The sequence below is a fragment of the Copadichromis virginalis genome, linkage group LG11 (genome assembly GCF_057382275.1).
Source record: "Copadichromis virginalis isolate Kocher_CV1m ecotype Utaka linkage group LG11, C_Virginalis_male_GT1.1, whole genome shotgun sequence".
Taxonomy (NCBI): domain Eukaryota; kingdom Metazoa; phylum Chordata; class Actinopteri; order Cichliformes; family Cichlidae; genus Copadichromis; species Copadichromis virginalis.
Window position 1 is genome coordinate 27889544 of NC_140628.1, and position 25703 is coordinate 27915246.

A 25703-nucleotide genomic window follows, 5' to 3' on the forward strand; every position below is an offset into this window, starting at 1 on the left:
TAACCCCTCTCTGAAGAACTGCACTGGCAAATTGTTCAAAAGTGCAAGAATGACCTTTCTCAGTGTAAAGCTCCAAGAATTACTTCAATAACTCATTTATTTAATCAGTAGAGGTAATTAGTGATTGGCAGCATGAAAGTATGAAAATGTAATTATCTTTCTAGTGATAAATAAACAAATAAATAAATAAACCTATTTCCCAATAATATCAACTGACTTTGTTGGTGACCAAGGATGAACATGTTGCTGTATGATCTCTGTTGCTGGATCCACATATGAGGCTTTATTAATTTAACCTGAAACACTGAATGCAATGTTGGCTTACACTTTCACTCTCAGAAGTCTGCAGTGTAACTTTTGGTTATGGAAATTCTGCTGTTGCAAGCATTTGATTCGAGTCAGCATGCTACAGTCATGCCACTCCCCCTATCAGGGATTCAAACCACAGATGTTGAGGTTGTGTGGGTTGTGTGGTTTTATAGCTTTTAACGTGAAAACAGGCATTAACTGCAGTAACCTCACTGACTCATCTAAACAGATGACTGCCTATTTAATGGAGTGAGATCATCCCAACCAAAAAGTCAAATTCCTTAAACTTTATTCAAGTGAACAACATCAGGGTTACTTTTGTTCAAACTGTCTGTTGCTGTGAAACAAAAAAGGAGAAGCCGTTACAGTAGGGATGAATGTGCCAGATGTTTTATTGTATTACCTCATAGTTCCTCTTGTTTCTCTCTCTTTCACTTCTCCGTCTGTCTTGTTGATCTTTGTCCTGATGGCATGGCAAAGTTAGGATGAGACTGAGTTCCTGCAGTCTGGCCACTTGTTACACGCATAGTCAAGATGGTCTATTTTTTTCTGCAAGAATAGTCACAAAGCCTCTTGTCTGTATTTGTAATCACCAAGATGAAAATAAGTCTTAGTAGCTAATGTTGGAGACTGTTGCATACAAACTGTTGAACATGCTCCTCATGGAAATAAGATCCCAAATGTTGCATGACAATGTTTTTGGTAGTAAGTTGTAATTACTTTGTGTTTGAACAAATGAACTGTAGTTGAACATACAGTATTTTAGCTTGTGACTCCTGCAGTGACATACACTATACCCGTTTTTGTCTTGGAATAAGGATCAAAAGGTCTTTACTTTAGCACAGCTGTACCTAAACCTTGACTTCATGACTTCTTTCTTCTCATTGTTCTCCCCTTTTAAGGAGAACAAAGGATTTTTCAAATACCTCTATACAGACTGACCTCTTTGGGTTATCATGTTGTAATGTTATCACGTAAACATGTTAATTACCTGACCAAACCCATTTGAACTTTGGCCCTAATTACAAAAGAGAAAAACCAAATGGGCTGACAACAAAAAAGACAAGGCCCGAAGGGCAAATGTCATTATACGTGGGCAAGAGTGAACTCATCCTGCAACTTGTTCGGCAGAAATATGTGAATTTTATCAAATGTAACAATAATAATTCACAGCCAATGCAACAACAAACCTTTAAAGCTTTTAAAGCAATGTAAATGCAGGAAAAATATGCACAATGTCCCATGACTGTTCTGTCCTGCTGCTAAACAAATATTTGGTGTTTAACAAGCAGGGGTAAGTAACTTCTTTCTACACCAAACTTCCTCTGACTTACACCAGTTTCAAAATCCTGGAAATTTTCAGAATACAATTGGTTGTGAAAGCCTTCAACATAAAACCCATGTTTTATTTTTTTCCTCTGTCACATCTGTATAATTTAGATCTTTTGCTCAATATGTTCACTTTGTTCATTGGATTTATTACCTGTAATCCTTCTTTTGTACAGCGGGCATGTTGAGGGTTACCTAATGTGTCCCCGAGTCTGAACATGCTCATCATGTTGGGGTAACGCCTTCTGGCACTTACTGGATATTTGTTTTATTTTATGTCTGCACGAAAAAAAAAAAAAAGATTTAGAAACTAGAAAGTGGAAAATACATGGAGGTGCATATGATATGCAAACAGTAAAACCACTCATACTATATTCAGTTGAATGTGAGAGCAGGATTGTCATGCAAATGTGCCATGTGTTTGGGGGTTGCATGTCTATATGGGGTGAAAAGGTGAGGTGTCAATACTGTCTGTGTATTTAGATTGAAATGCATCTGTGAAAGGCTGCTTTACATCCTGGAGCCGAAACATGAGGATTTGTATTCAGGGAGCACATGGTGATAACATCAAAGAAAACATGCAAAGTTGTGAACAGCCTCCTAAGTTATTCAAGCATCTGTAACAAACCTACAATGAGCACTAGAGGGGGGGGGGGGACTATTTGCCAAATGGCAATACTGCAATAAAAAGGTTAGAAAAAGGAAAAACATACAAGTGATTTGCGAAATAAACTCCGATGACGCTATCTAAAACTTGTGTTTCTGCATGCTCACAAACGGTTTAATTGTTTTGGCAACTGTTCAAAACAATTAAAAACGTATGAGTAGGCTACTTTAATAGATTGTGTAGGTTATGGCTTTATTTCTATTTCATTTTGCACTAATAATCTATACGTCAATAAGGGCATTAAATCTCTGACGGAGAAACTTTTACTCTAAAGTTTTTATTTTTTATTTCTTCAGATACTGCTTTTGCTAATAAATCTAAGAATAAAAACGTGAAAACTGAATAATGTGACGAATATTTGTCGTTGCGTTGAACGTGGAACTTTTACCCCGTTTGTTCTCGTGACAACCAGATTGCTCAATCCCCCCTCCAACAAAGCACACCGTTTAGGTTTCGGTGGCACGTTAGGCAGAAGAAAACATGATTATCTGCAGACAAATCAACATCATCATCACCATCGCGCGAGCGTGCCCGCGCGATCGCTCTCTGCGCAACACGCGCAGAGACAGCCTCCCAGGGCTATAAAAAACCCCAGTCACCAACTAAAGAGCACGGAGGAATCTCAACCTCACAGGTGAGTGAAAGACGATAGAAAGAACGGAGAAACACGCTGTCCTCTTTTCTTTGATGCCAAGTCTTAGAAATTATGAAGTTTCACTTTAGTTATTGGCTGAGTTTACTTTTGCACATATGTGTTAAACGTAAAACTCGCGTTGTTTTTTTTTTGTTTTTTTTAATTTCCAGTCCATATCGTAGTTTATAAAAACACAGTAAATAGTGTGGAAGATGCAAATGTAAATGTTATTGTATTGCTGATTTTCTGAGCGTTCCTTATGCTTTTCATAGGTGTATCTGACTGTCTAACAACCATGAAGGCTGTAGCCCTGATCCTTGCTCTGGCAGTCATCACTGGTAGGTGGATTTACTTGCTGGTTTAGTATTTATCAGTCACACTTTATTATATTTGAGTTACTTTATTTATCCATGCTTTCTATGTGTGCCTATTATAGGCTGCAATGGCCGTGCTGTTCGCCAGGCTGAAGCCACTAAAAATCCATGGGAGGAAAGTGTGGATCGCTTCTGGGAGTACATTGCCAAGCTGGGCCAAAATGCTGATGGAGTTGTGGAGAACCTCAAGGCCTCTCAGCTCAGCAGGGAGTTAGAGTAAGTGAAGCTGAGCAATTAATCAGTACTTTCCTTTGTTTTTTCTTGCACTGAACTTACATTGATTAGTGTTTCTTGTTCTTCTGCTTCTAGCACTCTGATCACTGACACCATGGCAGAGCTTGAAACATACAAAAATAACATTCAGACCAAGCTGGTTCCCTACACTGAGACCTCCACTGCCCAGCTTTCTCAAGACGTTCAGCTTCTGATCAACAGACTGCAGAAGGACATGCTGGATGCCAAAGAGCGCGGCACTGAGTATCACAGTGAGCTCCAGGCTGTGGTGGACCATAACACTGGTGATCTCGAAGGCCGCATGAACAACTTCATCCATAAACTGCAGAAGCGCCTCAATAAGGACATTGAGGAGATTCGCAAGTAAGTTGGGCAGAAACTTTTAGAATTCTCTCTTGCGTTTAGAAATATAAACTTTAATCGAACCATTCCTTTCTTATTTTAGCACTGTGGCCACCTACATAGGTGAGATCCAGTCCCGTGCCTCCCAGAACCTGGATACAGTGAAGGAGCATGTTGAGCCCTATGTCCAGCAGGCCAATGACAACACCAATAAGAAGCTGAGTGACATCACTGCTATGTTGCAGACACAGGCTGAGGGCCTGGGTCAGCAGCTGGAGACCCAGGCTGAGGGCATCAGGACCCAGCTGGAGGCCACTGCAGAGGAACTGCGCACCTCAGTTCAGGGGAAGATTGAAGAGATGACAGAATTGTTCTCCCCCTATGCCACCAAGATCCGTGAGCAGTTTGAGGAGATTGTAGACAAGATCAAGGAGTCAACCACTGCCTAAAGAGAGACTCTGAAAGTGGTAGATGGTTGGTGAAATGGCTACACTGCTGATTTCTTTACACCCAGGTAAAATGAGAAAAGGAGAAAGTTGCTGATGATCTTTACACTGAGTGTTCTAGTGTTCAGGATATGGGGGTTGAATAGAGAGACAAGGGAGGATAAGGTGCAGAACAGTCAGCAGGTGTGTTCTTCCTTCTGCACAGTCACCCTTTCTTATTTTCTCATTGACTCCCTTAATCAGTGAACACAAGCACCACAGTCAATAACAACCTTTCTTATGCAAAAAGACAACAATTATTTGTAATATCCTTTGCTTTTCTACTTTGAATTAACTGTTATATCGGTCTATTCCCACAAGTTTTTGTATTCAATTTCTACATTTTGTTTGGTTATTACCGCAGAGTTTCAGCTTGAGCTTGAGATTTCATCCCGTTATCCTCCGATGCACATAACAACAATGTCTTTCATTTCAATAAATGCAGTGAACAACGATCTCGTTTCTTCTAGAAGTGATACCGAACCAACAAAAATGAGTCCTGTTTATTGTTGTTCCTGTGTTGCACTTCACAGAGAAATGGATCGTAAAATTACTTGATGCAAATAATCAGTGAGTAAAATGTAACACCTGTCTGTACTTCACAAGTGTGGTTAACATGTTGTATGCCCACCATGCTGCTCTCTGTAAGTGCACTTTCTTTAACTGCAGTGTGCTGAACAGTGCTGAGTAAATAAAGAACCTAGAAAAAATAGTTCCTTTCACTGTTTTTCTTATCAAACATTAATGAGCAATCTATTATTTAACTTTGGGTTCAGTTACACCTGATGAGTGGAAACAGCTGATGCTGTTGGTGACTATTTTAAATAATTACATTACTGCTTTATAATGTAGATGAGATGCAATTAATGCTTGGAAACTGGATTATTTTGCATAATGATGCTATGGCATTATAAAGTATAACATGTCTAAAATCATCTATAAAAGAATAGCGGTCTTGATGGCTTTTACTAGTAAGATTATCAAGCCATTTAAAAAACGTAGCGCCCCTGTGCTGCTGTCACATTGTTACATTTGGCAGTGGTTACATAAGACCATGTGAGTATTTATATAATGGCTTATATAAAGCAGGGGTTAGCACTGTTGCCTCATGTTAAAAAGGTTCTGGGTTCAAAGACCAGCTGGGTCATACTGTGTTGCTTTTCCTTGTGGTTAAGTTTCTTCTGGGTGCTTCAGTTTCCTCCCACAGTGGAAAAACATGCTTATTAGGTTACTTGACTAATCTAAATTGCTCATTGGTGGAACACATAAAACATGATGACTTATATGTCTCTACTTGTCCATTTTGTGATTGACAGGTGACTTCTTCCTGGTGTAAAAGTGTTAAAAGGGATGGGTTCAGTTCCAAATCCCCCCACCTACATCCTCCATAGCAATCATAATGGATAAGTGCAATAACAAGAACATTTGAAATTAAAGCCAGGCTCCCTGTCTGTTCCTCTACTCCACCATAAGCATCAGGATTCTTTTGGTTTGCCTTCCTTGTTCAGCCACCCCCTTACATCCCTTAGTTTACCCTTTTCTAGTCCAAACTTGTTAAAATCTCCCTTGAGATTCCTTTCTCTTGATCCCAGCAGGCATTTGGGAACATTCTGTGCCACAGATTAAATTACCATTGAGGTGATGGTTATCTTGCCTAAAATCTATTTTATAAGTAAACCACCACCAATATAGAATAAGAGACTTTGACATATATAGAAAACTGCTTATTTTTTCCCATCTTTCCCCGTATTTTGTCCAAAACCTTTTTCAACTAGCGGTTTTAGTAGTGTAAGAGGATTTTAAGAACAAAATTATGTTTTTTAACTTCAGTTCAAAGGCACCATTCACAGGAAAAAAGGTGGCTTTGGCTGTCATACGCTGGAAATGGTCCTTTAAATGAAAAAGGGTAAAAATGGCTGTTTAAACACAGCATGATTTTCTCTTTGAAGTTTGAGCCCGAGGCCAGTAGGGGACACCATTTGTCCCCTGTTCAGATTTTCTTCTCCACTTGAATCCAGGAAACACAAAGATGCAGCTGTGTTTTCTTTATTGGGAGAATAAGTAAACTATACGTGCCACATAAAGAAACATAAACGGTGCTTCGAGAGCACACATTTTTGAGGATTAAGTTTCTGCAGTCGCGACACAAAATGACTTTAGAAATTTCACATTATTTGATAAAAATACAAATTATTGTGAATACAACCTGAAATTAAAAGCAATACAAGAATAGTGAAACACAATAAAAGGATTCTTGATGAGAAGTATAAGACTTGTCCATGTTCCTGCCACACCAAACGTTGGATTCTAATGGAAAAACTTTGATAACACTCTACTTACTTTCCCTGACTTTCTACTTTACTTTTTTTTTTTCAAAATAATCATCAGGTCTCTCTGATACAGAAAGTTATATCTATTTTATTCTGTGTTTTTTTCCCTGAATTGACTAGATTTAATCAGTTTCTTTTCTCTTCAAAACATGTTTACCCTTTCTACCAGTGCTAAAGGGCATTGAAGAGTGACTAATGATATGACTACGTGTTTATCCTCGGTGAAATCACTTCTTTCAGGAACCAGGGTTTATTTGGAACAGACAAGTGAAACTCCTACAGTACACAGTCAACTGTGTTAAAGGATCAGTCATGGATGGTAAAAACAGGAAAACCACAAGCATCCTGCTACCTCAGCAATTCGGCTCTGTCTGCACTCTAAGTGCTAAGAATTAAAGGAAAAGAAGAAGGGAAAAAAAGCAGGTGCTATCTAGCCCATGACTGCTAGTAACCCCAAAAACATCCCTGCAGAGATTTTACCTCCTTTTAAAACCCCCACTCTTCTCACCATCCTTTTCACCTTCTTCAGAGCTGGCACACAACATCAGTCACCACAGGGGCCTTGGCCAAACACAAAAACAGCCCTCCTGTAAGCTTGTTATTCCAAATTGTGAGCACACAAGACATGCACTTTCACGCCCTATGCCTCCTACAATTATTCAAGAGGAGTTTCTGTGCACGCAAGCTCAAGCTCATAAATAAGCCCACCAGCCACTCCATTACAAAAGAGATGGAGATGCTGAGGCATGTTAAGTCGTATTTAAGTCAATTAGACCAGTCATCATAGCAGTAACACCTTATAGGCCAAGTCATCAGCAACAAATGGACATTGGCCTTTTGCATCAGACTGCTTGCTGTGAAAACAAAATGTTAAGCAATGAGGTCTTTGAATTGGTAGATGCAGACTTCCTGGCTCTAACTCGGCTCATAATAGGGATTACTGCAGTTCATTCAACTGTACTGTTTTTCCGGTGCAAACTGACAAATTGGAGCATGTATAGTTTTGTCCACTTACTCCTCTTTTTTTTTTTTTTTTTTTTTTCCTAAATGACATCAGAAACAGCAGTATGCGACATTACCCCCACTCCAAGGCCCTGCATGTGTGGGTGGTTGTGGAGGAGCGGGAAGAGGGAGGCAGCTGGAGATGGGGAGGGAAGGAAGGGAGGGGCAGGTAACCCCTCCCTGGGGCCAGCTCCCCCGCTGACCCCAGTAGGCACTCCCACCCTCCGCGACCCGCCAGGGAAGGGGGGCCCAGGCCCATCAGACCGGGGCCCAGTGCAGTAGCGCCCCCCGGCTCCACAGAGCCCTGGACAGTCCACCCAACCCCACCACAGAGAAAACTGCACCCACCCCACCAACCACACATCTTCCAGACTACATAAGACGGTAAACGCCCAGGCTGAGATCTTCCTCCACCTCTCCTGTATCTCCCCCTCCTGCAGAGAGTTCCTGAGAGAAGAAAGCTCCTGCAAGATGTGACCATCCCCCCCACCAGTTGAAGAGCCCCCCAGGCGGCTCGATGCACCGGCGGCACCCTGCTCCAGGGCCGGGCCCCCATGCACCCACCCGCCCACAACCCCGGCAACACACCAACCAGGACCCGAGCCCCCGAGGCCCGGCCCGGGCCCCAGCCCAGAGACGGAGCGCCCCCAAAACCTCACGCCCATCCCGGACCCACCCAGGGGCAGCCAGGTTGCCAGGTCAGTAACCCACGTCCGTCAGCACAGACCCTCCCCTAGCCCCGCTGCACGCAGCCGCGAGGAAACAGTCACCTGAGAGCCAACAGAGCCCTCAACCGGACGTGACCGCTACCCCGGGTTGAGCCCCCCAAGGAAGATGCCTCCGGGGAACCCCCTGACGCCCTAAGCCTGTCCCTACCCCGACACCAATCACAACACTTACTCCTCTTATAAGCAAGGGGAGGTTTGTATAAGACAGATATGAAAAGAAGAACTTTATCTGCTGCTTTTGACTTTCTAAAACCAAACAAATAACAAATGATGTCATGTTACATCAATGTTAATGTTCATTAGGGTTGAGCTATTATGACACTATCCGTAGGAGTAGAGGTGGAAAAAAAGTTGCTGAACAGTTATTTAATGATAGCAGTTAAGGTTTGCTCCAACCTCTAAAATATTATGTAATATGCAAGAAAAGAAAGAAAAAAGGACATTTCAGAGAAAGTTTGTGTTAAAAAACGTGCACCATGTATCAAAAGCAGGCAGATTTAACCAGTATTCATTGCAGTCTAGTCACCCCACATTAAAAAGTATTAAAGGCAAAGTGTTTGATACAATTAAACATTTAGCCAGAGCTTCAGGTCCAAAGGAGGTTCCAAATGGTCAGTTGGTGATGATTATATCACTATTGAACTATTGTTCTTCTACATCATATCTCACCTTATCTACTAAGCTGCTGTTTCTGCCATGAATGCACATATCTTCATATCCTTGTGATTTGATTTTTTCAAAAGTATATATACACATACTTATATTGTCTTTATGCTTTTCAATGTCTCTCATGCTTTTTTTCTGAGTACTACCTGTAAATAATAATTACACATAATACATCACTTCATGACTGTAATCTAGAGTCTCTCTCTCTCTCTCTTTCTCTCTCTCTTCCTCGCTCTCTCTCTTTTATCACCGTGGTGGATATCACACAATCTTGCTGCATAATAAATTTGAGCACGTCTCTATTACAATCAACATATCTTCATGTAACTCATGTGCTGGTCAATAAAAGGGGCAGAGACGACTCAAGGTCACCACTCGTACGTGTTGTCTGGTGTTTGCGTCACTCTCCTAAAACCAAGCGCTTATAAAGAGGGACGCACATAGGCTTTTAAAGGCACTTGATTTTTTTCACTTCTGAGACAAAAAACAGGTATGTATATTTTTTTAATTTATATATATATATATATATATATATATATATATATATATATATATATATATATATATACATATATATATATATATATATATATATATATATATATATATATATATATATATATATATAGTATTTTATAGGACTAAAAAAGAATCTTTTGAAAGTTTATTAAAGATTGCAGAGACATGCACTTTAGTAGACAAAGAGCATGAAATAATTCAAAACCTTTGTTTGTTTGTTTGTGTTTTGCGTGTGTGTGTCTGTGGTTCTTTTTGTTTTGTTTTGTTTTCTTTAATAAAAATATCATGACCAAATGTGCTTTATCAGTAAAATGGTCAGTTTTTTAAACTCAAAGTAGAGAAATAACGGACGAAAAGTAAAAGGAGCTGTCCAGTCACCTTGGTGCTGACATGCAGAGGCGCAATTTTTAAAGAAAGATAAACGTTAACTGTTTTCCACTTTCATTAGTGATCCTCAGCAAATGTGTGAAAAAAGACAAAAATCTGTCCCTTTTATATTCTCAGTCATTTACAGCAAAAATGAGACTGTACCTTGCAGTTGCCGTGCTGATGCTGGCTTTTGTGGCATACACAGGTAGGCTACTTGGCCTTAAACATATCCTGTTCCAGTCATACTGTTCTTATTTCACATGATGCAAATTTCCCTCTCTTTGAATATGCCTCCATCTACAGAGGCCCAAGACGATACCAGCTTTACGGACAAATTTGACAGGTTTGGTCAGAAATTGACTGAAATTGGCCAGTCCCTCGCTGAAAAAACTAAGACTGCCTTCGATGATATACACAACAGCGAATTTGGAACCAGAACCAGGTACTCTAACATACAGGGAGTAAGAAGATTTATTCATATAGGCACACACACAATTCAACGTCATCTAACTCGTGTTTATTTTGCCCAGGAACTGGTTCTCAGATGCCTTTGAGAAGATGAAAGCCAAATTCGGGGAAATGAGTCAGTAGAAAAGCAGACAGGAACCTGTCGCTAGCCAGCAACCAGCCTAAGATACTCACTCTGCTCGTGGGTGGCCGATATTTCACATGTCATGTTGCTCTACACAGACTAAATAATTATGTTACCTGTAAAGAGTGTAATCTTTTATTTTTTTTTTGAAAAGTGCAATAAATAAATTGCAAATATTTTAAAACATAAATTGTGGGTGATCCTCAATTTGTGGCCATGCAAAGCAAGAAAACATGACATGACGTGTGTGTGTGAGTGTGTGTGTGTGTATGTATTGTTGTATTCACTGATTAAAAGAGTTCTTGATTGTACTGTGGCATTATAGCAGTAGCATCTTGTAGGTCAAGTCAACAGCAACAAATGGACATTGGCCTTTTGCATCAGACGGCTTGCTGTGAAAACAAAATGTTGAGAAATTAGGTCTTTGACTTCCTGGCTCTAACTCAGGTCACAGTTACTATAGGTTATTGTTGTAGTTCATTCTCCTTTTTTCATTGCAACTATCTGACAAAATGGACCACATAAAGTTTTGCCCACTTACTCCTCTTTTAAATGAGGACAGGAATGTCTAAAAAAAAGTCTAAAGAAGGTAGGATGTGAAAAAAAGGGAAACAAGACAAAAAGGACAGTTTGAGCAAAGGAAACAAAAAAACATTCACGTCTGTTAGATAAACTGCTCAGCATTGTAGTAAGCACTCAGTTAATTTAAAAGCAATCATCTAACATGTAAGTAATGGCGATTGCATATTTCAGCAGAATGATTTTTTTCCCATTAAAGTTTTACTGTTGCTGATGCATAAAAATAAAACTTACTTTCCCCTTTTATTAAGTATGTGTGTGGTACAATGAGACTTTTAAGTTAAAAAAATTTTTTTATACAATTGCAAATGTTTTTAAGTCAGACTTCTCAATTCTTGAATCAATGAACAACAGAAGTTACAATAATGCAAACAAACAAACAAAAAAATATTTTCAGATACAGTCTGATCTTAACAATTTACATAATCTTTACAAAGACAAATTTTTATTCAGTATTCAGTGCAGTCTAGTCATTAATTATTCAAAAGCAGTAAATCACTTTTTCTTTTTACACAGTTTGAAATCTTGGCCACCACTCCAGATTTTAAGGAGCTCCCAAATAGCTTGCGTCAATTGTTAATAATTATATCACTACTGAAATATGTTATTTTACGTAATGAACTGATCCCTTAGGAAAGTACATATCTAAATATATTCAATATACAATTTAAATTTGATAAATATTTCTGTTTTTTTAATCAATGCATACATTAGAATACATTTCATTACAATTAATGTCGTTCAGAAAGTGCTGTAACTAAGTTCATAGATTTAATTCCTCCACTGTTGCCATGTGCCAACACAAGCTACGTAAACACTATTCCCAAAGACATTGATTATTTTATTAGTACAGTTACATCCTTGCTGCATATGACCCTGGATACTCTGGATACTCCTCTGAAAAAGAAAACCTAAAATCAGAAGTAAAATCAGAAGTAAAATCAGAAGTACTTGTCAGCCTTAAATGAGAACCCAAAGCTGAAGATGAAATTCTGTCTCATTAATGTAGAAGATCCTCACTTATCCTGGAAAAAGAGTTTGTTGCTCTATAAGTAAGCACCTGTAAAGCTAGACCATCTTTCTGCTTGTCACCGATTGAAGACAATAAGGACAACCTTGGGTTTTTTGTTGTTAGGCTGACAAAAAGTCATAGCTCTGTTTAGCTAATGATCAATAAAGCCAGTAGTTAATTCCTCTAATGACTTCACGAATTCCCACACAAATACAATCCTAAAACTATTAGAAACACGGATTTAAGATCTTAGTTTTGTTTGGCTTTTCTCTTTATTATTGTTGTGTTTACCTCACAAGATAAAATATCTACAGCCAACAACTGTTGAGATTTTTTGACATACTTGTGACTATCACTTGTAAATGATAATTAAACAAGTAGTGGTTTTTGAATTCTCATCTAAGAGTTATTTTTCAGCACACAGTCTTGCTGAATAAAATTGAGCTTGTCTCTATCCAGCATTCTGCATTTTGCATTCTTTGTCTAACATTTAGATTTGTGTGATGATCTGAAACATCTAAATGTGACAAACATAGAAAGAAATAGGACATCGGGAAGGGGCAAACACTTTTTCCACACTACTGTAACTACATCAGTGCTGACCACTAAAGTGGGCAGAGACGCCTCAAGGTCACCACTTGTCCATGTTGCATGGTGTTTGGGCCACCCTCCTGAAACGCAGCGTGCTTACAAAGTGAGATGCACATAGATTTTTTTAAAGACACTTCTAAGATTGAAAACAGGTATGTTTTTCATTTTTATGACTAATACTGATTTATTTTTATTAAAACTGATTTTGATTGATGATTGATTGGTTATTTATTTCAACATGTGAACAATTTACAGGTACATTTAGAAAATAAAATAAGAGAGAAAAAAAATACTATACAAAATACATACAAAAAAAATGTTCTGATTAATTTACATGTTGAAAGGGAGTGGGAAGAATCCCACCCCTTTGACATAAATTATAAAGCTGATTTTATTATTAAAGCTGAAAGCTTTTTAATTTATGTATTAGTTTATTAAAACTTTATATACTGGCATGGAGACTTGCAGGTCAATGATGAAGAGAATGAGCTTTTCTCAGGAAACTAATGTACTCAAAACATCAACTTTTGGTTTGTTTGTTTGTTTGCTTTACAATTATTCATATAGTAAACTTTGATATTTTAAAACTCAAAGTAAACATACACAGGTAAGCCACTCTTGGCTTTAAACATATCCTGTCTCAGGCGTTCCTGTCTTTGCACTCCTTGTAAATTTTCCTCTCTGTGATTATCAGATTATCACCTCCATCTGCAGAGGCTTTTCCAGTTAAAAGTTAAGAAATATCAATTTGGTTTGATTGAAAGTAGAAAAGATGACAAGATCCTATCACTAGCCTGCAGCTAGCCCTTCACCAACAAGATGCTCACTCTCACGCATGAAGGCTGATATTTCAGATAACATGTTGCTCTGCACACATAAGTCTGTAATCTTTGAAGATTTTTTTTTCAAGTTTTATTTTTTTAAGTTATCCTCAGTTTTTAACCATACAATAATAATAACAATGTATATTTTATTGATCCATGTGGGGAAATTCCTCTATGCATTTAACCCATTCACTCAGTGAAGCAGTGGGCAGCCATTGGGCACCCGGGGAGCAGTGTGTAGGACGGTACCTCAGGGTAGCCGATTAGTGCATTTGATCCACCGATCTTCCGATTATGGGACCACCACTCAACTGAGCTATCCTTGCCCTAGGAAATTCTGTAATAAATTTAAGCACTAATTAAATGCTTCCTGTCTATTACAGAAGACCATCCATATGCTTTGCACACCTTTGGATCCTAACTGGATTGAAGTTTTTAAACTCTCACTTGTTGCTTAAACTCCATGGAAAATCAATAACAACCTGAGAGGTGTGATTCATTTTAACAGATGAAATTATTATTTATTATTATTATTATTATTATTACATTTTTAAAAATTTATTAGCAATTAAAACTTAAATCAAATAGCAATTTGTACGTATGATTTACAAATTAAATTGATTTCAGAGTTGTGATTTATTGCTCAGATTTACATACAAGCGGCAGAAACGAGCTTTTTCCCAAGGTTGGCTGTCCCCTCCATTAGTGATTGGGTAAGGATCTCTACTTCATTAGGGAGTGGATTCCGAGCTGCTACTCCTCCACATTAAAAGGAGTTGGTTGGGGTGTTTCGGGCATCTGACAAGAATTCCCCTTGGGTGCCTCCTGGGTGAGGTGTTCTGGGCATGTCCCACCGGCAGGAGGCCCCGGAGCCGACCCAGGACACGCTGGAGATTGTATCTTTTGGCTGGTCTGGGAACTGAGAACATTGTTCCTTGGTACTCCCCTGGACAAGCAAGGGAAGAGGGAGGTCTGGGCTTCTCTGCTTAGGCTGCTGCCCCCGGATAAGGAGAAGAAAATGGATGGATGGATGGATGGATACATAGATGGATTATTGCTCACACTCTATTTATTTTCCATCCATCTATCCATTAACTTCCGCTTATCCTTTTCAGGGTCGCGGGGGGCGCTGGAACCTATCCCAGCTGGCGAGAGGCGGGGTACACCCTGGACAGTTCGCCAGTCTTTCACAGGGTAACACAGAGACAGACAACCAGCCACGCTCACATTCACTCCCGCATTCACACCTATGGGCAATTTGGATTAATCAATTAACCGAACCCCACAAACTGCATGTCTTTGGACGGTGGGAGGATGCCGGAGTACCCGGAGAGAACCCAAGCAAACACAGGGAGAACATGCAAACTCCACACAGAAAGACCCCGGCCTGAGGGTGGAATTGAACTCAGGACCTTCTTGCTGTGCAGCAACAGTGCTAACCACCGTGCCCTGTTTATCTAAAATATATCTCAATCAAGTGCCAGAGACTGTCAACTTGATTAAAATAAATAAATAGATAAATGGAAAAAAAAACTGGTTGGAGTATCAAGTGACTAAAGGCAATATTGTTTTGATACATCATTTCAAAGTGTCTGCTCAGATTATTTTTGTTTTTTATAGAAACACATAACTACGCTATTCCAATTTTGTCCATTCTAAAAACAACAAAAGGTCTGTGAACCACCTTTGAAGTACTTCCAGAATCCAGGCCTAAACACTGTTATATGAACTTCTTTAATTACCTACTATTAACATATGTGGAATGTCTAAGTAAATTTGGAGAATTATGTATTTGTCTACCAATGGCCACTAAAAATCTGACTAGTTTTTTCAAAGGCTACCAAGTAACATCTAATAGATATTAATCCATTTGTGTCAGTAATTTGAAGCAAAGGTCAAGTGCCAACATGGCTTTGTGCATTTCACAACACCTGGGATAAAGCCACTGTTTATGATGAGTTAATAATCAGCAAGTTGTTCCAGTTCATTGATTTCTGTTTCCCTGAAGAGAACAACCTGACAGGTCAGCTGCTGGTGCAGACATGGGCACGCAATTGATATCACCTGTTTGAAATTGTTGTGAAATTAGTTTCACTTTAAGGTAATGTCAGGTAAAGTTTCAAAGCTTTGATGTTCTTGAAGGTGAGATCTTTTGCAACGCTGTTTATACATCACTTTTATCTTGGTGTACCTTATGAACAGGCATTTTCTGCATTGTAATAGTTTTTCTTCTGTTTTTTTGCTAAGTTGCAGCCTTTTCAGGGACACACATACACAATGTTTTCTTTGTACTGTCCAGATGTTTAACATAAAGCAGTTTAAAGACAAGGGCAACAGAATTTTGAGCCAGCATATTTAGACAGCTGCAAGACCAGGTTTGTGAGTACAGTGCTCTTATGAAACATAATCTGAACATTAGTGCTGAGCTGTTTCCATATGGAAGAGCAGACTCTGAGGACTGCGACACAAAATCAATTTTATGGTGGACTCTGCCCACAGAAATGCTTCGCTTAGCTGAAAATGTTTGTCTATCGGAACCTTTTGCTCCAGATTTTTACTTAAAATCTGTGGTGCTGTAAGACAGACTTTGACTTCTCTGTAAATACAGCGCATATCAACGTCTGCCAAAAATAGAGATACCTAAACCAAAGTGTATTTGCTCAGTGGTGGAACTCAGCTTTGGTTGATTAGTAAAAGATCCCAAGAGTTTGGGACTTTATTTTAAAAAATTAGATTTTACTAACATTCATATTGTAACACAGTGATACTTAACATGAAAGACAAATCATAACACATTGTAAATGGTAGATCTGTGTTAAATGGATTAAACCAATTTTTCCTAAACAAGTAAAAGTTCCATCTTTCAAAAAGGTATAAAACTAACTACCTCAACTAAAACTTAACTCAAATGTCTTTGAATGCCCTGTCAGATGTGAGTGTTTTTTTTTAGCTAAGACAACAAAACTTTTCAAAGTCAAATTAGGGAGAAAATAAAACCATAATAAGACTTGTTGATTTGCTACCGGTGAATCAAAGAAAAAAAAAAAACCTGATGAATGATCATCCGATCAGGACCAATGTTCACATTGCCAAGGTTACCAAATACAAATAAAGTGGCTAGATAACATTTGGTTCATTTAACTCCTGCTGACCAGAGCCAGAGAAAATGGTAAAATATATTCTTTTGATCATGGTAGTTTTAATGACAATGCACAAACTGACAAATTTTATTTTGAAATCTGTGTTTTTCTTGTAGCTGTCAAAGACAAAGAACCAGTATGTTTTGATATAATCTGCTGAGAACTTTGTTGTTTTTGCATCCAATGTGAACTGCATATGGACTGTGCGGACAAAGAGTTCTGTTATATTAATAACAATATCATGAAGTGTTATGATGTATGTTTTTTTTTTAATTCTCCATGACAGCCCCATACGAAAGCACTTCTTTTCAGTCTTTTCTTACTAATGCAAGGTATGACTTTATACTATCTTCAGTATTGATTCTGTCATTTCTGATCACGTTTTGTTTTGTTCTAATTGACTGACAAGCATCTTTCTTTGCAGCATGTGGGCCACTTCTGGCCCAAATAGAGCCCACAAAAGAACCTGACTCACCAGGACTGCTGCAGAAGCTGGCAGAGAGGGTCAGGTATTTCAGAAAAAAAAACCCTGTTGACCACTGAATGCAGTTCATTCATAAGTTCAGACTAGAACTCTTTGTAAATGATCAGTAAATTATCAGAATTGTTAAAATATTTAGTTTGATTTCACTTATTGTGTCAAAATGTTTGCACAATAACATATTTATTTGTGTATTATATGTACTTTGCTGCTTTTATCTCACAGGGCAGCCAAAAATAAAATCCTGGCGCTTGGGGCACTAACACAAGGCTTTGCTGGTGCTTATTATGAAGACCACATTCAACCGGTGACTGACAGCTATGTTGAATGGGCCTCTGGTGTCAAAAGCTCAGTGTGGGAGAGGATTCAGACTACCATCGGCCACTACACACCGTTTAACACAACTCAAGTTGATTAACTCACTCAACTGAGTAAATCATTATTCTTACTAAACGTCATGGCTTTACTGCTGAAGTGATCATAATTTAATGTTTATCATTAGGCTTGTACTAATGTATGATGCATAAAAAAATCAAATGAGTTGTTAATAAATATCCGTACAACATATCTGTTTGCCTCTGCTGCAGGTTTTAGAGTTTTTGTATTTGTTTGGTTGTTATTAAACAAAGAGCACACCAACTGAATCCGATTAACCAACATTTTGGTTTTGGTTTTAATCGAAGCTGAAAAGCTTGTCTTCTTGATTACGTGAGTACAAGTCACACACAGGTGCATTAATCGACAAGTAAAACAAATCTCAAGCATTAAATGGATGCATGTGGATATGTGAAAAATAAGGTTAAAAAGAAAAAGAAAACAGTGAGATGAAGATATACAGAGGAGAAACCTTTTTAAAACACTATTGAAAAGAGAACTGATCACATTGCTGGCAGGGTATTAGGGTGAAAGGTGAGGGCAGAATGCCCAGCAGCCATTGCTCAGTACAATGCGTTGGGGCAGGTTCTGAATGTTTGACCTGTTGACCATTTGACACCAATATCTGAGTACACACTATAAAATCTGCTGTTAAAAAAGTGCTGATTATCAAGAGCCGATACAGTTAACATTATCTTTTGTCATAACAGATACAGACACACGAGCTGCTTTAGTTTTTTCTATAAAATGAGGTGTAATTGTTATGACATTCTGCAAACATGCAACTTCCACAGTGCCACAGTGCATCCTGCCATATGGATAAGGATAAACGTACATTTCAGAAAGATTACATAACAACTAAGCCATATTTCCACATTCTGTATTTAAAGAATGTCACATACACTGGACTTTGTGTAGGTGTATGTGTGTGTGTGTTTGCGTGCATGTGCATGCAAGCATGTGTGTGTATGCTCATCAGATGACGTTTGTTTGCAGTCCCCCCCTATATCTTCCTGTCCAGATGTGCGCTCTGAGTTACAGACAACTCGGTTTGAGAGAAGACTGTCACTTCTCGGATCTGTGCATCCAACGCAACAGCAGGTAATCCCTTTTTCTTCCTGCAGCTGCCCTTGCAGCTTCTCTTCTGCAACTACAGAGTAGATTTCACTAAAACAGCTTTTCGTGAAATATTTAGGAAATGCAGTTTTGCTTTAAATGTTAGCAATTTAATCACCTTGTTCATGATCTTAAGTTGATAAAATATGAAAACAATTCAATAAGTTGAAATGTGAATTTCATTTGCTTTTTCTTCTTTTGTCTTTCAGAAATGAATGCAAAATATGTTTTTGCACTGATCTTGGTGCTGCAGGGTAAGTCACCCTGTAAACCTTAAATGTTCTGTAACAGTTAAGTTAAATTGAGTTTGATGTGACTGTTTTTAATGATGTTTGATTGGCCCAGTCTAACATGCTTTTATTGCACTCAGGGATTTAATGAACACTGCGCCATGGATGAATATTGCATGTATTTATATGTAGCTGACATGCAACACAAGTGCTTAATTTTATAATATAGTGAGCTGCTGTAGCAGAAAAATTTCAAATGTAAATACTGACCAAGGAACTCTGATACTGAGAGTGAGGTGCCAAGATATGTGGGACAGTTTTTATTTGGCTTTTAAATAAAAATTTACACACTAACCCCCAAACAGTTTAGTGAAATTTCCCAGCGCAACAATTAATCTTTTTTGTTGTCTCTTTTTAACATGTGTATACACCAGTAATTATTGAATTTACTTGCAACTGTTTTAATAGTACTAGTTCTCATCTCTCTCTCTAAAAATCTCAACTCTGTTGCCTTCCAGTCTCTATGAGCCTGTGTGCACTTCCCGAACCATCGCCAGAAATGGTTGAGTTATATAACACCCACAAAGCCACATTCATGAAGAGACTGATGAATTTTTACAACAAGGTGCACGCTGCTGCCACTCCCGTTGTGGAGGGCTTACGTGACAATGAGCGTTCACAGGATGTCAGGGAATTTGCTGAAAATCTGCAGAGCAAGCCTGAGTACCAAGCCTTTGTGAAAGTTGCCTCGTAAGTTTTCACCTATAACTATCCTAGTAACGCTTAATGTTTCACAGGCGGCTCCAAAAGAAAATAAACCTTTGTAAGCTGCTAATGTCATTACTTGAAACATAATTTGCTATTAGATGCTACTTAATTAACGTTTAGATTTCACAATTTCAGCACAAACACATACAGACAGTTTTTATGGTTTTGTTGATTTATTTGGTAAATTCTTTAATCATGGATACTTTTAAAATCATCCATTTTTCCTCTTTTCATCAGTGCTATCGGTCAGGAAGCAATTCCCTTAGTGGACAAGGCTCGTACAGCAGCACTGGGTGTCTATGAACACTACCTGCGCCCCCACTTTGGCATCACCCTGGGCAGGGGCATTGACCACGCTAAATCAATCCTGGACGAAGTCCTGCCCGCTGAGTAAAGAAGACCAACTGGAGCAAACTGCCTCTCAGCAGCCCTTGTTAGATGATAGGTCATAGTAACTACACCGGAGAAGAAGAATACAAATACTATTCTTTGCCTCTTTTAAATCAAAATACTTGTCCAATCATGCAGAGTTAAAACCATGAAAAACATGTCAACACCACATATGCAAATTATGCATGTACAGTATTTTATGTTTGAAACACTAACCAGAGTTTGTGTGTGACTGTGTATGTAATGTGGGCGTGTTCAATAAAATGAAGTGAAAACTCTGTGAAATATGTTTCTTCATATACACTCAGATCCTCTCCTGTTATGATACAAGGAAAAAGTTCTAGGCTTTGATAATTCTGTTATTTCATAATCTTCTAATGTATCTTTTAAAGTATGTATAGAGTTTTTTCATACATTTCATACTTTTAATTATGAAGAAAACACATTATTTATTACAACATAAATTTAAAAAGAAAACTCAATTAAACACCATGGGTTTATTTTTTACTCACTGTGGTTTTGCAGTGAGCTGTCCCCTTGATAAAACTGGAAATATAATGAAAAGCTGGTGCTTTAAACACAAGCTAATAATATCATTAATACCCTGAAATAAGTCAAACTCGGTCCCCTGAGTAGTGAATTTGTATAATCCCATATGAAAACTTTTTTTAGTGCCAGAAATACTGAAAACACATTATTAATGTGTCTTTTGTATCTTTACATAAATTGATTGTTAACCTAAAATTACTAAAGAGAACTGTACAATAATCTCAGACGTTTTTATTTGAATTAACTTTCCATAATTTGAATATTGATACAGGTTTCCTGTTGAATAGCACTTTGCAAGAACATGTGGAATATCTGCCTTATTCTACTCATATGAGCAGCAAACAAATACTCTTCCTGCGTTCACGGCATGATAGCAGAAATCACTGATTGAATTTATAATGCAATGATACACCAACGTTATTTTCAGCTACAGCAATAACCATGCCGAGATGAGCCATCACAGCGTTTATTCAGTTGGATTGAATCAAAAGTGCAAATTCTCAAACAGTTTGAACCCCACTGCTGCCCACAGCTGCACTCAACTGACCTGAGTTCTTGGGGTCGCACACAACATGACATGTGAGACTGGAACACATGATTGGATTGAATGTTTACTTAGGCCTCCATCAACATGTAGACATCGCAGGAGAAAGCTCTTAACTCAGTTTTTTTTTGTCACATTAACAATTATTCCCAGCACAAACTGAAATGTTTTTAAACCTGTCCCCTCGTGAATTCTGGCAAATTCTGTCTTCTCCAAAAAGAGATCTAAACATCTCACAAATATTTCCGTAGGTCAGAATTTTATTTGAAATTGTTTCCTCATAAAATTGTTTTTACTCTGGCTAAAAAAAAAAAAAAAAAAAAAAGAAGCATGTGACTGATATTGACAAAGCTGTCTGGACTCTGAATTCTGTTCACCAAATGTTCACCGATGGCAAGCAAGAAACTGTCACTTATTACCCAGAGCCACAATATTTACTTTAATATATAACCACAGCCTCAAGGCTAAAAAGACAGATTTTGTCTCAAGAATGAATATTATAATTATGTTATAATTATTAGGGAAAATAGGAAATAAAGAGCACATGAGAACAAAACAACATAACATGAACAGCCGGCTTTAGACTTGTATTTTCATTTCAAATTGAGAAGAATCAAGACGGGGATTCAATGTTTTCCGCATGTAACTGTGACCAAACTTCTCCTTTCCTGAAGGTTTTTGAAGAGACGAGTGGAAAGAGATTGTTTTTTGTTCTAAAAAAAACCTAAAATAAATAAATTCTTAAGAGTTTTCAATGCAACACCATATATTCATTAATGCGGCCTAACTGTTTCATAACCAGAATCAGTGTGGGTGACGTGTTCAGCACACTTTAGACTTTGGACCATTTTAAAAGGACTTGGGACTGTTGCAGTGTGTCATGAATGACTGAGTCTTGTTATACAAATCTAAAGTGCCTCCTTATGTAGACTGTGAACAGCGCAAGGAGTAACAGTCTGCTGATACTGACCTTATCAATGGAAAAGAATTGACTGGGCCACATTTATTTGTCAGTATTCTTCTACAATGCTGTTTTCAGTCTATACTATGAAAGTCACTCCTAACCACAGCTGTGCTACCACTGTTATAAGTACCTTGTCATGCTTTATTCACTATCCTTGTATTTGCATTATCCCAATATCTGCTTTATCAAGACACAATGATGAACCACTCCAAAAAAACGCACAGCTGACAGCAGTCCAGGTTTATCTCCCACAGAGTGCACTTTGGCTCTGAGAGCAACAAGTCACCACTTTTACACTCCTATATAAACAAGCTGGGCCGGCACTACCTCTTACTTTTTTTCTTTTCACAGTCACTTCTGAAGAGGAATAGAGTGAGTACCAACACTTTTGATTCATTTACTGAGCAGTTTTAAAATAGACGCATGCTGTTTCACTGTATATGAGAAAAAGCCAAAAGATGACCTAACCGTTTGGGAGATTTGGGGAGATCTTCTGTGTTTTAATGTTAGAAGTGGACTAAAACAACATATATGCACAGTTAATGTAACAAACACATCGGCTGGATGAGTGGGTAAATCTTGGACAATGTCTCACCCTAGTGGATGGAAAGAAGGAAGCTTCAAATGTTTTTTTTCCTCACAGATCCAAGGACCATGAATAAGCTGCTGGTCATCACTGTGCTTGTTGCACTTTTTGCACTCAGTAAGTTTGTCCTCAGAGAGTAAAACCAACAACACAAATATATAATATACCAGGAGGTTTTTATGAATCAGTGATAATAAAACTTTAAGCTTTTCAATCCTAACCTGTTTGTAACATAAGCGAGATCTCTACAGAGTAATAATGAGCACATTCAGTTCAAGAAAATGGATACAAACCAGATGACTAAATGATATGTTTTTGTTTTTCATTTTGGTTAAAACTGAAATTCACATCACATATTCTGATATAGAAAAGCTATTGAATGCATTGACATACCATCTTTAGCAGGAAATGAAGTTTTGTTTTAAGTGAAGACATTAGGGTGAAAGACTTTTCTTCTTCTCTGTCTTTTTTGCCTCTCGTGTCTTTAACCCTCTAACTAATGTGGCCTGTTTTTGCATAGGTGCTGAAAGCTTCCGTGTGCCGAGGCAGGTTGATGAGGAAGAGCAAGGGACCATCACAAAAATAACAGATACTGTCAAGTCCTATTATGCAGGTGCGGTCAACACTGCCAGTGATTACCTGGAACAGATCAAAGGCCTGAAGCTGGAGGAGAAGGCAAAGTAAGACATTTTGATATTAAGATGAATTCAAAAAAACTTTCATTTTAATCTATAACTGCTCTCATTCTGTGTTTTTACCACAGGAATCTTTACACTGAAACTTCCAACATTATGAGCACCTATCTTGGCATTGCACAGGACCAGCTTTACCATATTTTTCACCATTAATAGTGAAAAAAAAGTTATCCAATGACCTCCACAACGTTACATGGTTGTGTAAGGACTTTCAACCTACACAAGAAAGGTTCAGAATTCATTTTACATTCTGTCCTTGGCGATACTCTCCCCACACGCAAGTGTCAAACTCTCTAACACAATGGACGAGGTGCATTTTGTAGCACTTTCTCAATCCACTGCATTGGAGGTAAATAATGATAACCACCCAATGGGGACTTTAGCCCTTTGAAAAACAACTAAGAGCTTGGAATGAGAAAATGGACATGAGAATTTGGCAAGCACAAGAAAGGGAGCATTTTAAGATCTGCTACCACCTGCTGATATGCTGATATTTCCTCACAGTACCATGGCATCTCTGAATAAATTTCAGTTTGTTATATCTTGAAATAAAATATTTATACTGAAAAAAACATAAACAGGTGTCTGTGGTTGGTACATGGTATTTTTGTGAAGTGTTTGATGTAGTAAATTCAGCCCATTTTGCCCCCATCTGTTTGTGTAAGATCGGTGTCATCTTTCAACTCAGTGATGCAAAAGGTCGTGATTTTGTCTGAACGAATCTGCAGTGAGACACGAGACTTTTATCGGCTCAGGCAGCACAAGAACAGAGGCTTCTGTTGTAATTAATAATGGATGAAAAGAAACAACATGCAAAATGTGAGCGGCGGGAAATTGACAGAGATGAATAAACAACAAAGACTCTGAAGTTTGTTTTATGGATACTGACAATCAGTGATGCAAGAGCAAGTGATTTTTAATTAATGGACAAATCTACAACATGCGGCTTCTTCTGAAGCTATTACCAACAGAAACAAACCAAGCAAAAAAAAATCTGCTTTAAAGAATCTTGTCTTGTGTAGTCGTTGCAAAGGATCTAAACTGCATCAGAGAAGCACAGAACAAATTACACATTTGTGTGGGTTTTAAGGACTACAGTGATCCAACACTACCACTCCTGGTTCATCTACAATGACTATAATCACTGGAACAAAAAGAATAGACAAATATTAATATTAAAATAATGGTTTCAGATCCTTGAGTTGCAACTGAACATGCATACAGATCTGTCCAGAGTGGATGAGCTTGAAAGGAGCTGCATTCTGCAGTGTTTTCTCCTCTATCCATTAGTTTTCTTAACCTTCTTGTCCAATTGAGGCTCACATAATGGGAGCAGCCTATCATAGGTGACATAAGGTGAAGGCAGGTGACAGTCTGGACAGGTTGCCAGTCAATTGCAGGGTTATTAACACATAGAAACGAGCAGTGATTCCCAGCAGAATTTACAATCTCCAATTAGCCTAACACACATGTCTCTGGACTGTGCAAGGAAGCTGAAGTACTCAATGAGAATTCATGCAGGCACAGGCAGAACATGCAAACTCCTCACAGAAAGGCCCCGGCTGGCTGGTGGCTTCAAATGCAGGAACTTCAATTCCAGCTTTTATTTGGAAAAAATCTGTTTCCACTTGCTTTAAACATGTATTGATAATTAAAATGCATATCAAATGTTTGTATGTCAAACAAAAAAAAAAGTCAACTGTACCTATTAATTAAACATCAGACAGCTGAATAACACTGACCATATTGAATACCTCTAAAGCTGTTTTATAATGTCTGCAAAACATACATTCACATTTCATCAGTCAGTGATTTGCTTGCCTGGAATGTTGATTTTTTTCCACAAAACAAAGTTCATGAAACATTAACAAGCTGTGTGAGATCTCCATCTTTTAGATTTTTATAAATATCTACACATGATCATGTTATTAACTGATAAAACAAATCTGATATCTTTTTATAGACTTAAAGGACAAAATAAAATTATAAACACATTTTGTTTTCCCAAGAGGCCATGCAGTATTTTAAGGGTTTTGAAATGATATGATAAATATTCCATTTATAAACAGAAGCGGGAATCCAGTCGTATTGTCTTTTTTTTTTTTTTTTTTACTTTTTCTTTTTTTATTACTTCTTGTACTATTGCAAAAGCTTTTCCCATTTATCTATGACACCACTGACCGCTATAGAGTCCACTTAGCATGGCCTAACCTTAAAAAATGGCTTTAATATTGCCCACTGAGCCAAAAGAGCCTGTCCTGCAGGTCTTGTATGTTATA

General features: G+C 38.1%; 5 protein-coding genes across 5 annotated transcripts; all 5 read left to right on the forward strand.

Moving 5' to 3' along the window:
* The first annotated feature begins 2858 nt into the window (after window positions 1-2858).
* apoeb (apolipoprotein Eb) lies at window positions 2859-5086 on the forward strand. The gene is made up of 5 exons (XM_085471823.1): window positions 2859-2939; window positions 3212-3277; window positions 3376-3529; window positions 3623-3910; window positions 3993-5086. Exons 2-5 carry the CDS (start codon window positions 3235-3237, stop codon window positions 4336-4338), a joined length of 831 nt encoding a protein of 276 aa, XP_085327949.1. The 5' UTR covers window positions 2859-2939; window positions 3212-3234; the 3' UTR covers window positions 4339-5086.
* Window positions 5087-9506: 4420 nt separating this feature from the next.
* apoc1 (apolipoprotein C-I) lies at window positions 9507-10770 on the forward strand. The gene is made up of 4 exons (XM_085471825.1): window positions 9507-9590; window positions 10124-10193; window positions 10292-10430; window positions 10519-10770. Exons 2-4 carry the CDS (start codon window positions 10139-10141, stop codon window positions 10577-10579), a joined length of 255 nt encoding a protein of 84 aa, XP_085327951.1. The 5' UTR covers window positions 9507-9590; window positions 10124-10138; the 3' UTR covers window positions 10580-10770.
* A 6078-nt stretch (window positions 10771-16848) lies between these two features.
* On the forward strand, window positions 16849-17774 carry apoc4 (apolipoprotein C-IV). Its single transcript, XM_085471828.1, has 4 exons — window positions 16849-16862; window positions 17013-17058; window positions 17151-17235; window positions 17433-17774. Exons 2-4 carry the CDS (start codon window positions 17052-17054, stop codon window positions 17623-17625), a joined length of 285 nt encoding a protein of 94 aa, XP_085327954.1. The 5' UTR covers window positions 16849-16862; window positions 17013-17051; the 3' UTR covers window positions 17626-17774.
* Window positions 17775-18597: 823 nt separating this feature from the next.
* apoa2 (apolipoprotein A-II) lies at window positions 18598-20364 on the forward strand. The gene is made up of 4 exons (XM_085471826.1): window positions 18598-18683; window positions 18908-18952; window positions 19447-19678; window positions 19934-20364. The coding sequence occupies exons 2-4, from the start codon at window positions 18910-18912 to the stop codon at window positions 20088-20090; spliced, it is 432 nt and encodes a 143-aa protein (XP_085327952.1). The 5' UTR covers window positions 18598-18683; window positions 18908-18909; the 3' UTR covers window positions 20091-20364.
* A 2087-nt stretch (window positions 20365-22451) lies between these two features.
* Window positions 22452-24002, forward strand: apoc2 (apolipoprotein C-II). The gene is made up of 4 exons (XM_085471827.1): window positions 22452-22515; window positions 22787-22846; window positions 23250-23409; window positions 23493-24002. The coding sequence occupies exons 2-4, from the start codon at window positions 22798-22800 to the stop codon at window positions 23575-23577; spliced, it is 294 nt and encodes a 97-aa protein (XP_085327953.1). The 5' UTR covers window positions 22452-22515; window positions 22787-22797; the 3' UTR covers window positions 23578-24002.
* Window positions 24003-25703: the final 1701 nt, after the last annotated feature.